A 16,755-nucleotide genomic window follows, 5' to 3' on the forward strand; every position below is an offset into this window, starting at 1 on the left:
AGTACGCAAACTAATCACTACCATGGCGGCCAATAATAAGCAATTTGGTAGTAGAAATGACAACCCACCACGAAGGATAAACGAGGTAAGTACTTCTATTAATGAATGTTTAGATAAACTTACTTCTCTTATTGAAAAGTTTATAGGGGAAAGCATTCAACAAGTCAAGGCCTGTGGGACATTTTCATCTTCGGGACATTGCACCGATGCTTGTCCTCCACTTCACGAAGAATTAGTCGAACATGCTGACGTCGTCAGTGGATTTTCTGGGCAACAACAATGGAGATATTACCCCTTTTCCAATACCTATAACTCCGGATGGACAGATCATCCAAATTTGAGGTATGACTATCAACCTCAAAACTATCAAATGGTTTCACACCAACCACCACCACCTCCTAACAGTGGTATGCCCCTAAAGGATATCGTGGAGACACTCACCTTGAACATCCAACAATTCCAACAAAAAACTCACAAATTACAACAAGAAATCGGCTTGAGCATACAAAATTTGGAATCCCAAATGAGCCAACTAACCTCCTCCATTAGCCGTTTGGAGTCTCAAGATAAGTTACCCTCCCTAACTATCATTAATCCTTAACAAAATGTTAGTGTTATTACCTTGTGCAGTGGAAAAGAGCTACAACTCGAAAATAGCACAAGGCGTGGGCACGCACAATAGGGCAAAACAGAGGACAAAAATTCAGTTGTGCGTGGGCATGCAGAATAGAGCAACACAGAGGATGCACTCGGAATTCCTCCAAAACAAGCTGAAAAAACCAATCAAGTTAGCAAGGACAGTCCCAAGGTGTTCATGCCCAAACCTCGCTTCCCAAAAAGATTCGCCAAGTCCAAAGAGGAGGAAGAGGAAAAGGAGATCCTTGAAACTTTACTCAAAGTTGAGGTAAATATTCCCTTGGTTGATGCAATTAAACAAATATCTCGCTATGCAAAGTTTCCCAAGGAGTTGTGCACCGACAAATCCAAGTTGAGAGGTAATGAAAGGGTAAGTGTGGGAGAAAATATATCTCCTGAATGCAATGATCCAGGTACATTTTCTATCCTTGCAAAATTAGGAAGATTGGAATAGAAAAGGCCATGTTTGATTTAGGTGATTCAATTAATATTATGCCTCTTACTATCTATGAATCTTTGAATGTTGGCCCATTAAAAGAAATGGGAGTTGTGCTTCAACTTGTCGATCGTTCCGTAGTTTAACCTGAAGGAGTTCTTGAGGATCTACTTGTGCAAGTTAATGAATTGGTTTTTCTTGTTGATTTTTATGTGCTTGATATGACGAGCGATAATTATCCCAATTCCACATCCATCTTGCTAGGAAGACAATTCCTTAAAACCTAAAAAACCAAAATTGATGTTGATGCTGGAATTCTCTCTATGGAATTTGATAATGAGGTTATGAGTCTTAGCATTGGTGGTGCCATGCAATATTCTAATGATGTGAATTATGTTTTTCTCGTTGATTTTATTGACCCTTTGGTGCAAGAAACTGTAATCTTCTATGGTGAGGGAGCATTTAACAAAAGCCTCACATCGAGTCCAAGAACTTATAAAAATAAAGCCTTTCATGATAAAATAAGTTCGAGAAAAAAGTCATCTATGGACCACCAAGTTCTCCGAAATCCACACCATCACCGGGTGCATTACATAGAAGAAGTGAATTTAGAGTGTTCGACTCATTTAAGTTGAGGCACAACAACGTCTAGCCGAAAACGTTAAGGAAATGAGCTTCTTGGTAGGCAACCCATGTCATTCCCTTTTTCTCAATTTTTTTCTCTCATCTAACTTCTTGTGAATGTTGTGATACCACTACAATCGATTTTTGTAGGTCAAGGTGTACATGCATCAACCCAATAGTTATGCGTGTCCACGCCTAACTCGGCTAACTAATCTGTCAAAATGTATGAGCATCCACAAGGGACTCTCCCTCTCATTCTCGGTCTCACAATTCTTGAGCTCCGCAGTTCCACCACTTACCCCCAGATCAGTAAGGGACATTCTCTTTCTCTTTTTCTCTTATTTCATCGTCCTAAATATGCATGCTTGCCACATTAAGGACAATGTGGAATTAAGTGGGGGGAGGGTGTTTTGATGATTGCTTTGATAGAAAACTGAGTCTTGGTGGATTAATTATTTTGATTGATGCTTGCTACCCCTTCCATATTTGTTTAACCCAATATTTTTTTCTTGTCCTCATGCTAGCTTTATAATCAAAGACTTAGGTTAATCAAGTAATAATTTGGTAATGTGATAAGGGTGTGCATCTAATTACTCTTGACAACTTACAGTTAAGAACTTTTTTTTGCAAATGGTGAATTGATTTGATAATTGAATGTGGAAAATTGGTGGACGTAACCTACCTAGATAGGAATTTTGAGCCTATACGCTCATGAAAATCTACAATTTTTCTTTTCATGAGAGACAATGCTTCATGATTTTGTCTTCCCAGAACTTGCTTTGAACCATATCGAGTCCACATCTCTATGTATCCACTTGAAAATGATAAAGGAACTAGGATAAAAATCCCTTTAGCTTAAAGACCAACCACATGTAATACCCCTTAGTAAGCCCATTTGAGCCTTATAAGCCTTAATTCCTTGTTATGAAACCCCAAGTATAAACAAACTCTACCGTCCTTTTATTACTCATGTTTGGCCCCTCCAAGTACTAGTAGAGCGTCAAGGAAACAAATATGTATTCTAAGTATGTGTTTTCAAATTAAATGTGGGGATATCTCAATTATTGTAAAGAAGGTTTATGAGCTAACATGTCATGTGAAAATCTTGTTCAATGCCTTAATAGACAAAGAAAGAGAGAAAAAAAGAAAAGGAAAAAAAAGACAAAAATGCCTTCGAAAAGAAAAAGAGAAAGAGAAAAAACAAAAAAACAAAAAAGAAAAAAATCGAGGAAGGCAAGAAAAAAGAAGAAGAATAAAATACTCTCTCTGTTTGAAAGAAAGGCATAGTTCAAGTCGAGGAAAGTGGGACATGAAATTAGAGATGAGATAAACCAATTTTGAGAAGCTTGGATTCCTACATCTATTACTTGGTGCTCTAATTTAGTTTCTTGAATTTTCACCTCATTTTTTCTAATTCTTCCTACCGCTAAACCAAAGCCCCATTACAACCAAAATATAAGACCTCTTGATTCAAGTGTGTGCATATTTATAAGTTGTGGAAATTTTGGTGTACAGTCAAGCCTATGGTGAAGCATTTTCATAAGCATTTGAGCAAAATACTCAACAACCAAAAACACTTGAGAGATTGGGAGATATGAGAGCCTACTCCACTTGTTTTTTGTGCTTAGTTTTTGACGAAAATCATCTTGTCAAACTTGTTTGAAACTTGTTGAGTTGTCTTTTATCATATGGTGTACCATCATTGAACACTTAACTAGATTTTTGCTTGGGTACTTTCGTGTGCGATCCATAAAGTTTGGAATGAAATTCTGGATTCTTTTTTTTTATCTCTATTTCTTTGCATCGAGGACGAGCAAAGGGTTAAGTGGAGGGATATTTGATAGGATCGGATTTTGTGCCTATTTCATGTGATATTTTGACCTCTTTTGACCAAAATGCTCCTAATTAAATATTATTTTGCAGCATTAGTCTACTAAGGAAAAATGGAGCGGGAAATGAAGAAAAAAACGAAAGTGAAAATTTGGACAAAACTTAAACTCGATTTCTGGTAAGAATTTGAAGCTGCTTGGACTACCTTTTTATGAATGAGGAGTTTAACTAGTATAATAATCTTATTTTCATTAGTCTTTTAGTTCAATTAGGAATCTATCTTTTAATCCTAATAGAATTAGGTATCTAGTTAGTATATATATGTGATGTAATTTATTTGAAGATTAACTTTTGAACTCTTGAGAATTTCAGATATTGAATTCTCGTCTCTCTATTTCTCTATGTTTTTATGATATTTTCTTACTTTGCTTTCTATGCGTTCTTCCATGAGCATGTCTAGCTAGTTCTCTCATTCCGATTGAAGACTTGGTGAATGCTTAAATCCAACAAGTTGTGAGATCTAATTTATGCTTTTTATTTTTATTCATATTGGTATTTGTGTTGTTCTTTGTGCTTTTATTACAAATAATCTGATTTTTTGAATGATAGGTACTGTAATTCATTGTCAAGAATATTTGCCTAGCCAATTTAACTTGCAAATTCATATTTGTTTGTTTAGTTCAATAACTAGTGGTAACATAGCCTAATTGACTATGTAGAAGTTTTTGATTATGTTGTGGGAAATGCACAATCTAACTTAAATAAATCCTCGTAGGAATTTATTAGTTAGAATTAGGCCTTTCTAGTTCTTAATGTTGTTGGTAAATGAAATCTTAAGGATGTTCCCAAGGTTGTTTACTGATTAGGGATTTAGTCAATGGACGTTCCTTGACTATCCGCAAGGTAGGGAAAGGTGAGGTCGTTAGGTCGTACTAATGGTCATAACCAATTTATCTATAATGAATAATTGTTATCTTTGCATCTATGATCGACCGTGGAATTAAGCAGGATCCTGTATTTAATTGGAATACTCTTCTCTTATATTTATCTCTTCTAATTTTATTAGCTCTGTAGTTTAATTTAGTTTTTATTTTCATCTTCTTCAAAAACATAAACCCCCTACTTATTCTTATTTTTAAAGGAATTAATTTAAAACCAATCCCTGTGGATTCGACTCTACTTACACTTCTACAAAAGTGTGAGTAGGAATTATTTTTGCTGGAATCGACACCCATAAATGCATCTACCAGCGACCCCTGGAACCTATCAAGGTTGCATGCCCATTCCATCATTGGGGTATTGACATTGTAGGACATTTTCCTCCTGCACCAGCACAAAAGAAGTTCATAATTGTGGCAGTTGAGTATTTCTCAAAGTAGGTCGAAGCCGAAGTAGTAGCAAAGGTATCTGAGAAGGAGGTGATTAATTTTATATGGAAAAAATATTATATGCAGATGCGGGATCCTTACGTTGTTGATTTTAGACAATGGAACCCAATTTCAAGGAAAGCAAATCGTTTCTTGGTGCAAAGAACTGAAGATACAACAGAACTTCACAATTGTAGGAAACCCACAAGCGAATGGTCAAACAAAGGTCATGAGCAGAACTATCTTCCAGCATTTGAAGACAAGGTTGGAAACCAAAGGGTTGTAGGTTGAAGAATTATCTGGAGTATTATGGGCATATCGGACGACCCTCAGAATAGCGATACGTGAAACTCCTTTTTGTTTAGTTTATGGTACTAAAGCAAAATATTCCTACAAAAATAGGAGAGGAGTCCCAACAAGTAATGGCGTATGACCCAACGACATATGGAGAGAAACAAATTTTTTATCTCACTATGATCGAAGAAAAGAGAGAATGCATCCTATGCTAGGATGTTACACTACAAAGGAATGCTGATGAAAAGTTACAATCACAAGGTGAAACCAAGGCAATTCTAGGTTGGCGATCTGGTGCTAAAAAAAGTCGTAGTATCCAGACATGTGCTAGTCCTCGCATGGGAGGGACATTTCAAGGTAGTCGAAATAAAGAAGAAAGGAACTTACAAGCTCCAAAACATTCAAGGGCAGAACCTATCCCGACCTTGGAACATTCATAACTTGAAGAAATTTTATGCCTAGGAAGAGATGAGGTAGAGATGCAAGGGAGCCTGAAAAAGGCGATTGAATGTAATCTGAATATCAAAATTTTTTTAGCCTAGAAAAGCGATCAGATGCAAATGGATCTGAAAAATATCGATATGTTTTGGCCTGTAAAAGGAGATCGAATGTACATATATCTGAAAAAGATCAATATTTGTTTAGCCTAAAAAATATAATTAAATATGAATGGATCTGAAAAATGTCTCCTTTTTAAGCCTAAAAAAGGCGACCAAATGTGTTAGCTTACTCTTTGATGGGATGGCAAATTTACTCAATATCATTCCAAAATAATCTGGGAAAGATCGCGCGATAGGAAAAATGATTGTAATATGGAAAATGATTGTAAATGATCTGGAAAAGACTTCACCTCATAAAGGTTGCTTATTATAAGAGGGACTAATGACCTAAAAAAGGTTGCCTGTTGGAAGAACTTGAAAGAGCATTCATCGACAATTTGATATAAGGAAAATTCTGCTAGAAATGTTGATGATAAAACTTGCACTGCGATCAAAAGAATATATTAAGAAGGGACCAAAATGTTCATGTTCTCAAAATACAAATCAAAATCACAAGTAAAAGATCGAAAAACCATCTACTTGGCAAATAGTTCAATCCTAATGCAGAAGGTTGTTCAATCTAACAAAACAAATGATATTGACACAAAAAGAAATATATATATTTAGCTCATGTTCTCTACTTCATCTATCAAAGCAGCAGACTAATCATCTTAGGATTTGGGGGCTCTTCTTCTTCAGGGTAAGGTTCGAGGTTACCATCTAACGAGGGATCGAGCAGGTTCTGATCGAAGCCATCATTGACAAAATTTGAAGCTTTAATCTCCACGACTACATGAAAGGCAAAGGCCTTAAGGAAATCGCAGGCTCCTTGAAGTCTTGTCTCGGAACCTTCGCTGTGAACTCATCAGATTGGAGGTACTCTTTCCGGCCTTGATCATTCCTTCAATCTTACCAGTGGTTTAGCCTGATAATAACCCTGCAATCCTCCCCTCTACAAAGGCTGCTTCTTTCGTTTTTCTGACCTCATAGGCGGATCGGGCAAGTTGATCCTCCAAGTCTTTGATTTTAGCCTCCAAGGCCGCTTGTTGGCTTTCTAGGTCTTCTGTGCAGTTAGCACAATTATAAAATCTCTTTTTGAGATCACGAATCTTGCGATCCGCCAAGATTTGCCTTCATCGAAAGCCAGTGCATTTGAAGGAAAGGCTTTGGTTAAAAGCAGCAGCCTATAATAGAGATAAGGAGTTAAATTCATAATAATGTAATTAAGGTTGAGAAAAGGGTAATGAGTTACCTGCATGAGAACAAGAGCATGATGTTCTTCAAGCCGAGTATAAGGTGTGTTGAGGAGTGTGGCTTGGTGCGAGGTAGCAACATTTATCGTACAACTCCCAGGAGTCCTACCCCATATGATTGAGCAGCACAAAACTGCAATCAGAGATATTCTAATCAGGGATAAGTTTTTCCTCTTCCATCTCAGCTGATCGATTGGTGTCGACCCTCAAATCTTGCCGCCTTCCACTATATAGTGATGTCCTTGTGGGGACCAAGGTTCAGTTCCTGTTTGACTCGTGCGGTGCCTCCCTTTCCTATCATCTCTCGGGATTCAGACTTGCTTTGCTGGCTTGACTTGGTGGAATGCGCAAAGTTGTTGTGACTCTTATGTTTTCGTTTACGCTTAGATCGACTAGGTCTTACATTTTTCATAGATCAGGGAATTATCCTTGGAGCCACCAATATCCAAGGTGACTGATGGGCTGTCAATAGTACATGCAGAAATGCGATCATGTGTGGGGGTATTGCCACTCACAACCTCGATTAGAATCGGATCAGCTGATGGAAGTCTAGTATCGAGGGTCATAGATATATCCACCCACAAGGCCGCAGGAGAGACTGCAGTAGTGGAACCACCACACAAGGCACGAAGCTGGAGAGCCATCCAGGAATTTATCGCTATGTTGTCTGCAAACAGAAATTTCTAAGTCAAAAAGGAGCAAAATATAACATTGAAAGTGAAAAAGGAACAAGCACAGTAGTTAGCTAAGGAACCCCTAATTCGGAGAGGCACTAGAGTGAGATGAGCGAACCACAAAATTGTTCTCCTAGAAGTTTTTTCGGATTATATCGATAAGCAGTGAGGCTGTTAATCTGATCTCCTTCCAACCCCCTCCTTCTGTTACAGGTTCAAGTTTGTAAACACTCCAATCACAACGAAAAGGTCATTCTTGACCAGGAGGAGGTCAAACAAAGATAAACCTCTCCTTCCAAAGACCAATGTTAGATTTTAGAGTATCTAAAAATCAGCAATCTTTACGAGCAGATAGATAGAAGAAATCCCTATAGCCCGATCTTTCGGAGGTGGAAAAAGAATATAGTGACCAAAAGTTATAAAAACTGGGTTTAAAGCGATGAACCCGCATTATTATGATAAAAAGAATGATATGGCTGATGGAGTTGGAGGAGAATTGCATAGGGCAGAGGTTTAAACTCTAGAGTGTATGAGCTACTGGCATTGCTAGAGGAAGATGTAGCGAAGCTTCAAAATGAAGAAAGGAAAAAGAACGAAAGCCCTGAGGAGGATAGTGCATGCGATTGAACGACCTAGGGATTATGACTTCATACTATTGAGAATATAATATTTTTCCTAATGCGATTAATGGAAGATTTACAGTATTAACGACACTAGACCAAGGATTCGTAGTTAGCATTTCCTGGTATTTTACATGTGTGGATACTTCCTGTTGTGCAGAATTTGTTAGATGAAGTTCAGACTTAGCAGTCCTAGAGAGACTTACACGTGTTGGGACACGAATTGGGATCGCTCCCCAAATCAAGGGGAAGTCGCAGAAGACCCTGAATTAGAGTTGGAATTAGAAGAGTTAGAGAAAGACATGTGTACCTTAGAGAGCTGGTCGATATCGAAGTGGAGTAGGCAGCGAGCTCTGACAGGTAGTGGAGATGGTAAATAAAATTTGAAAATGAAGGGTATTTATAGAGAATTGCATGAAGAAACGCGCCAGTGGGGAACCGTTTAGATGAAGACACGTGGAGGACAGAGAAGTTAAGCGACGGTTCGAATGAAAGTCGCGATTGTTCACCTTCTCATAAGATAATTAATTACACTTAGAAGAAGCGGGTGAGTAATAATGGAGGTATTACCCCTATTCAAGCCAAAAAGAGGAAAAAGCCCCTCATTTAAGGGCAAAATAACCCAAAAGAACTAGCAAGGTTCACGCACCTATGCTGGGGATGGGTCGTCGGAGCCCCAACCCGAGCCAGAACCTACAAAACCACTTGACTGGAAGAATGAATTCTCCACCGCACAATAAAAAGTTAAAACACCTAGATGGTAGCACGCGGCCAGCCAACACTGTACACTTGGGCCTTATAAATACTCTGAATTCAAATCATTTGAGATAACTTGTATTTATTGATTCATACTATAAATCTTCAGATCTCATATTTGTACATTGACTCGAACTAACTTGAGCGTCGAACGATTTTAGTTGGGAACGAACCCGATTAGCTTAACGTACGTATTTCATTTCTCAAAATCCATTAATGATTTGGAGCGACTACGTGGTTAACTTGAACAGTCAAAAGAATTTGCATATTTCAATTTAGATTAGAGGGTCGGGTGAATAAAAGTACGCGGATCTTCCTGTAATTTTGCCCTTTTCAAGGATAATTTGGTCTTTTCCATACTAAAGTGGGTTATACCCATCATCAGTCAAAGCGTTCTGATCCTTTTGAAGAGAAGTTTGACATCGAACTTACGTCCAGCTAGAGGTTTAGAATTATGGTGAACCCGCAGCCCACATGGTGCATGAAGGAGCAAAATAGTGGAGTGTACTGTTTTTTTTTTCTTTCCAATAATGGTAAACAAATTCATAAATATATAATAAAACTAGAATTTTACAATACAATCAAAAGACAAAGGCTTGATTATTTAATTATTGAAATTAAGTTGATCGCGTCTGCAGTTCTTTTACTAGATTTAATAAAAATATACCAACTTTGATATGACTGTTTACTGAATTTTTTATTATATTAATTAAATTAGGGAAAAACATTGAGTTCAATAACTTGGCTCTTGTTCAATTTTAATTCATTAAATATGACAATTATCATAATTTACACAGTACATTTAAAAAAATACTTTAATTAAGTACTTCGGTAGCTGTTTTTTTTAATTTTCGCCGAAAATTAGCATGCGCATGGCACATGCCAATAAATTTGGGGATTTGTTATGTCACGTGGCACTAAAGTCAGATGTGGCAGTTGAACTGGATTTATTTTATTGAGTAATTATAGTTTTTAGTCCACTAATTTTGTACATGGTTTAATTTGTCGCATGTGGCACTAAGAAATGACTTGGCACTTGAAGTGGATATTCTTTTTTTTATCTCATCCCCTGGATATTCTTTTTTTTATCTCATCCCCCACATAAGCTCTTACATTAAAAAAAAAAGAAGATAAAATTGCATAAAAATATGCTTTGAATTTATATTTTATACTAGTTTTCATGACATGTAATAAATAATCTTACACATTTAAGCAATTAAATGATGCATTAACAATTTTCTTTTATTTTATCAAAAAATTGGCTCCAAATCACTAAAATTGATAACTATCAGAATTAGTGGATTAAAATTGAATAAGGTCAGAGTTAATGAACTAAAAAATGTTGTTTTCCCTTACAGTTATAACTTAGATGTTTTACATTTTGAACTGACTAAAATTATCTTATGTACACTTATAGGGATAGCATAAGTAAGAGTCACTATTGATAATATATGATGATGTCTATGATTGCATGCATGGTGTTATATATACTGTTATAGATCAAATCGCATAGATCCATTTGACATTTACTCTTTTAAAATAAAATAATTGGTACAATGAAAATATTATTTTTTTTTACACCCATTCACTCGACACGCGCAGACGACATTAAAGACAAACAGGAGATCTCCCATAAGATTTATTGAGGTGCTGTGGGACAATATCATGTTTGAGTTCTAGCGGCTAGGAACTACCAACTTGATATCTTTCTCCATTTACATAAAGTTGAAGAATCTCATTTCCATAGCTATGTTGTTCCTCCACTATTTGCTTTGCCGAATCGATGACAGAATCATCACAAACATCCAAATAAATGGAATGGAGTGTAGGTATATCTCCAAGAATTGCAGGGATCTCCTCCAAATGCAGCATGTAACTTAGAAAGAGGATCTCAAGATTAGGAAAGTGGATATTTTCTGCCCTCCATCGCTCCAGGCCATAACCGTTACAAATTTTCAAGAATTTTAGCCGAGGAAAGTCACCTTCAACTTGATCCCACACGCGCCCCTTGAAGAAATTAAGTTCCAATACAAGCTTTTCAAGATTAGGCAATAAAGAACCAACACTCATCATCTTGTCCAAAGGAATATTCCACCCTTCCAGGCGCAGCTCCTTAAGTGAAGTCGGGAACGTGAGATTCTCCAATGAAAGAAACTCAGCTTTGATGGAAAGTGATTCGAGTTTTTGTAGACGGACAAGATTGTAGAGACAATAGTACGTCCATTCTATTTTGTTCTTTCCATCATAGTAAATACCTAGTTTCTTCAGATTTGGTATTCTTCTTAGGACCTCCTCGGTACACCTGAAATTTCTCATACCAGAAAGCGTATGTAGGTTTTCCAGAATAACGACATCTTGAGTAGCCGCTTCCTTAGGCAAAACAAACTGAGCTAAACCAAGAAAATGCCTAAGCTGTGGCATATCCCACAATTCATATGGTAGAGTTGTTTTATTGAGAAGGGAAAGAGAGAAAAGTTTAAAAGTCTCTTGATTCCAGAGTAAAGCTATTGTAGATGGAGACAAAAAATCGTAATCAGTCATATTCATCATCTCAAGATATCGCAAGCTAGTAGGGTGCAGAGTTTCTTGTTCAGCGGAACGCCCCAACTTTTTCACTAATCTTGCCCTCACCACTCTAGCTTTACTAAGACTCGGATACCTATTTTTGCAGGTGTTACAGACCAAAACACTTGCAACAGATGTCAGTTGTGAGACATCATGCACTTCATTTAGATCTATCCTTTGGAGTGAGGTCCCAATGCCACACATGAAGCACTTGTCTTCCACACCGCCAGCACCAACACATTGCACTTTTGGGGCATAAATGAAATGTTCTTTTTCGTATTCTCTCAAACATAAATCTCGCAGAAGATCATGGATTCCACATTTTTTTATTTTTCCATCAAACCCAAATTTAAGACTCAAAAATAGATTTCTACCAATAAGGTCTCTTAAGTATTTCTCTGCTACCTCTTCCAAGCTTTTACCTCTTATTGGTTTTAGAAATCCTTCAGCAATCCATAATCTGATTAGTTTGGAAACACGAATCTCAGAATCTTCAGGAAAAACACCCATATAGAGAAAGCATGGTTTAAGATGAACGGGCAAATTGTTATAGCTCAAAGACAATATCTTTAGACATCCCTCGTAATCTTTTGAATTACGAAAAGTGCTTACATTTTTTGCGACAGACTCCCAATATTCCCGTGTCTTGTTGGAGTTTGCAAGCAGCCCACCGAGGACAACAATTGTTAGCGGAAGTCCATTGCAACTCTTTGCAATGTTCTTACCAATTTCCTCCAAATCCGAATAAGGACAATCTTTTTGTGCAAAGGTTTCTTGACAAAACAAATTCCAACTTTTTTCCTCATTTAGAAAATCTAATGAATAAGGTTCTAGAGAGCCTAAAGAAATCGCCAGCCTTGACTCCCTAGTAGTCAGCATAACTCGACTTCCTTTTCCTTTATTTGGAAAGAACAACTTTAAATCATTCCAAGCCTCTACACTCCATACATCATCCATAACTATCAAATATCTTTCCCCGAATAAACTTTGGTACAATCGTTGTCCTAATTCGGCCGAAGTTTCATTACTCTCTTGCTTTTTTCCATTTTCAAGAAGGGATGAAAGAAGTTCCCGTACATTATATTCTTGAGATATTGTAAACCAAATTCGTTTAGGAAAGTAGTGAACTGTATATGGATGATCAAAAATATTTTGAGCTAAAGTAGTCTTACCAATGCCACCCATCCCTACAATGGGGAGGATATGGAGATCAGGTTCACCTCTGGTGAGCTTATCCACTATTTGTTCCAAGTGTTCATCGAATCCCACCATAGTAGTCTTCTTGCCACCCGAAGGAAGCACTTTTGGTGATTTGACAGGAACAGACACTATGCACTGCTCTTCTTGGGCGTCAGCTGCCCTTCCTTCTTTCACCATCTTCGTCAACTCCTTTGTGAGGGAATCTAACTTAACAGTTACTTTGTCTATATCTTGAGAGAAAGATGACAGGGCTTCCATACAATGACTTTCTTCTTGAGATCTGAAGCGAAGCTGATCCACTACATGGCGATCAACAACTTCTTCTGCTTCTGCAGCAGCATCAGCAATTTGCCTCCCCAGAACTCCAATTTCTTCACTTATTCTTTGGGAATGAGCTTCGAGAAAGTCAAGCAAGAACTTAACAGTCTCCTGTAGGCCCTGAATTTGATTTGTGTCGACATGAAGCTGACGGAGACGAGCAGGATGCTGGAGATTGTTAAGGACATGTAAGAGGGAACGCAAAGTTGCATAAGCTGCTACTGCCATCTCGAACAAGCCCCGCCCCTCCAATGATGCTTTTCAGCTTGAGGTTTTTTGTTGAATAGTTACGTGCAGGGAAAAAAGAGAAACAACACAATGTGAAATGGTTATTGTTTGTGCAAGAAAAACAACTTCTTGCTGCTCCTTAAATCGGAAACCGAATACGTGGGCTGGATCAAGAATTGCATTTTCAATTAATTGCTTTAGTACTTGATTAATTTGTAAGTCAAAAGATTATCTAGAGTTAATTAATTCAACAACAGCCATATTCTAATTAAAATACAGACTAAACTAATAAATAATATTATCATTCTGTCCATGTAGTTGAAGCCTCAACAACCCATGATCCCCTAAAGAAAAGGTTATAGTTTTTTCAACTTTTCTAATAAAAAGTTGACGACTTCCTTGTATGAATGTATCACGAGTTTTGATATAAAATATCTCAAAAAATTCTCTGGAGTTAATAAAAAGAAACAAGAAATATGTTAAGAACCAACATTGCACATGCTCAATAATTGCCAGCATATTTTTGTTCATTAACAAAAGAGTAACTTATCATATAATTTATTCGGGTAATATTAATGATATTATATTTTTATTGTTATTTGATAGATCATGTGAGAGAGTTGACATAATATGGATGGAGACAAGGAACCCGTTCTATTTGTGGATCAAAATCAAACTTAAATTTTAAATCAAAAGACAGACAATATTAATTTATACAGTGTGGTGCGTGGTACTCAAATCAACATAAAAAAATGTTTCAAAAATAATAGACAAATTATAAATCAATAATTGACGTACCAATAAAACTATATATTAATTGTACAAATAATAAAGATTTGAATCGATGATTTGAAATATAGGGTTGTAAAATAATTTTGTAATTTTTTGATATTTTACAATTTTAATCCTTTCCATGCCAAAAATCTTGCAAAGATTATCGAGTTAATCATGTGCCCCTCGCGATTTCGATACTTTTATCCTTTATATTTTTTAGGAAATGCGAAACACTCCTGTAACTTTTTTATATTCTAAAAATTTGATCATTCCAGTATCGAATTATTGTGAAAGTTTTTAGAATGAATCATGTCTAACATTATTTTTTTTTAAATTTTTATCTATGTCGGCAAAAGTGAACCAATCAAAACAAAAGTTCCAATTTGATTAAACCACATGAGGCGCACATGATTTATTCTAATATTTTTTGCAAAATCCGACAATAAAAGGTTCAATATTGCTAAATATATAAAAAAAAATTTCATAATTTATTAGCGATTCTAGAAAGATAAAACTAAAAGTATCAAAGTATCAAAATTACCAAAAACCAAAAAAAATATTTAAGGCTTGAAATATATAAGTACTAGCACAAATATATATGTGTCGTTAATTCTTTAAGTGGGCAAAGTCTATAGTAGTACGTAGTAATAATAATAATAATAATAATGATAATAATTATAATAATAATAATGATAATAATTATAATAATAATAATAATAATAATAATAATATAATTAGTTACAAAATTAAAATTATCAATTGATTTTTTTCTATAATCTTTTTTTTCCAGTGTGAAGAGGTGATAATCCAAATATTAGTTGGACGTTTGAAAGTGTCAGTATTCTATATTGGATTGTTGTATATACTGATTGACAATCCACAGGCTGCCAACTTTTTTGTGTCCATTAATATTAATTCTAATAAGCAACTTGGCCATTGTCTAATGCTTTTGGTCACGTCGCGGGCAGAAACTATTCAAGTAATTCTTCAAACTCCACTAATTTGAGACCAGGGACCACCTGTGTACGAAAATGATAATTTGAAGGATCAAATTTATAATTCATAAAACATGAGGTACTACAATTATTTTAATGATAACACGGAGGGAAAATCTAATTTTCTCTAATTTTGTGACTAACATATCAACTATATATATAAGAAAAAATTTATAGTAACGCCATTTTGGAAATTAAAAGTGATGTCCCTCAATTATTTTCTCAAAAGCCCAAGATAAATGAGTGGGCCCGAACCATTCTGGTTGGCCCAAACCAAAGGTATCAATATTTCTAGACTTGAACTGATATGGTAGGGCCCAGAACAGATCTGATTCGATACTTGGCGAATATCAGGAACAATATGTCACACACAGATTCTTCATAACATGCTATGCCACCCTAAAAGATCTTCAGCTAACTACCCCTATATTAGTTGGATTGGCCAAATCATGCAGCTAGTAACCATTTCTCAAATTTTTGGGTTGATTAGGCTATGACTATTCGACGGTCATAATAGTGTTAAGATAAGTCCAAATCAAATCTGGATACTTTTTGTAAGTTAGCTAACATTCGTGACTTTTTATTGATATATAGCTTGTTATAACTAATTCACGAATTTTACTCTGAATTCCTTTATAAATTGAGGTCATATTGGAGGAAAAAAACGTAAGTCAAGTCACTAACACTTATTACACTTTCATTCTCGACAAAACAGCAAGGATATCTGTTTCTTGCTCATTTTCTGCACTCCGCAAGATTACTTTAGCTTTCATTTTTATATTTGAACTTGAAAATATTTTAATATAACATGTTCTTTAAGGTCCAGTCGCCGGTTCCGTGAGCGCATTAATGTGGTCGTGCAGGGACATTCGTGGCTGTGGTTGAGGTAGGTGCCGCCAGAGCACCAACATTTCTGGTTCGAGAGCATGAAGATAGTCAATTTTTAATTAATTTGGTTTTATCTAATAATCTAATTGTTTAATAAATTTTACGAATATTATGTTTAATTTTATTGCCGCAGATGACGTACTGGTGAGACTGTGACGATGAGTCCATGTTCCAAGTCTTCAACATGTGGGCCGGTAAGTTCATTCGGAAGATTTTTTTTGTCGCTCGGTCTAGCATGTTTAGGACACTCTGGCCCGCCAACGAGGTGTGCTCCAGCTCCAGACATACTAGGCTGGTGAGGATATCTAGCAGGAGTCCTAAAAAATAAGGTGATCCAGGCGGCAAACCCCACGGCATCCTCGACTATGTACCGGGAGGGAGGGTCTTCCTCAATCGGCATGCAGAAGAGGAAGTTGGTAAGTAAATATGTTGTTTTATCATTATTTTCTAAAATCATTGCTAATTGTATTTTTCTTCTACAGGAGACAGAGTTCGATCGGTCGTCCAAGCAAATGGAATTATTCAAGCGGTGCTACAAGAAAAAAGAGGACGACGGCTGGAGTGAGCCAAGGGCAACGAAGGTGGCGATAAGTACCTAAATTATTAATATTATTTTTTAATAATTAATTCTTTATTAAAAGTACTAACAATTTTATTTGTTTTGTAGGATACGTTCTAAAAGATGCTAGAGGATCGTTAGAGAACCACGATGCCCCTGTCGAATCAGAGGTTCGGTGGCGATGATGGACTTGCTGTAG

The 16,755-nt window shown here is 36.3% G+C and overlaps 1 protein-coding gene across 1 annotated transcript; it reads right to left on the bottom strand.

The window, feature by feature from the left end:
• Positions 1-10,543: 10,543 nt before the first annotated feature.
• LOC105156287 (putative late blight resistance protein homolog R1B-17) lies at positions 10,544-13,490 on the bottom strand. The gene has a single exon (XM_011072386.3). It carries the CDS (start codon positions 13,338-13,340, stop codon positions 10,713-10,715), a length of 2,628 nt encoding a protein of 875 aa, XP_011070688.2. The 5' UTR covers positions 13,341-13,490; the 3' UTR covers positions 10,544-10,712.
• Between the last annotated feature and the right edge of the window lie 3,265 nt (positions 13,491-16,755).

This window comes from Sesamum indicum, linkage group LG1 (assembly GCF_026168435.1).
Source record: "Sesamum indicum cultivar Baizhima isolate 11 linkage group LG1, ASM2616843v1, whole genome shotgun sequence".
NCBI classification, from domain to species: domain Eukaryota; kingdom Viridiplantae; phylum Streptophyta; class Magnoliopsida; order Lamiales; family Pedaliaceae; genus Sesamum; species Sesamum indicum.

Excerpts from the sequence above, each read along its gene's own strand:
- LOC105156287 (XM_011072386.3), bottom strand. The coding sequence starts at position 13,340 with ATGGCAGTAGCAGCTTATGCAACTTTGCGTTCCCTCTTACATGTCCTT.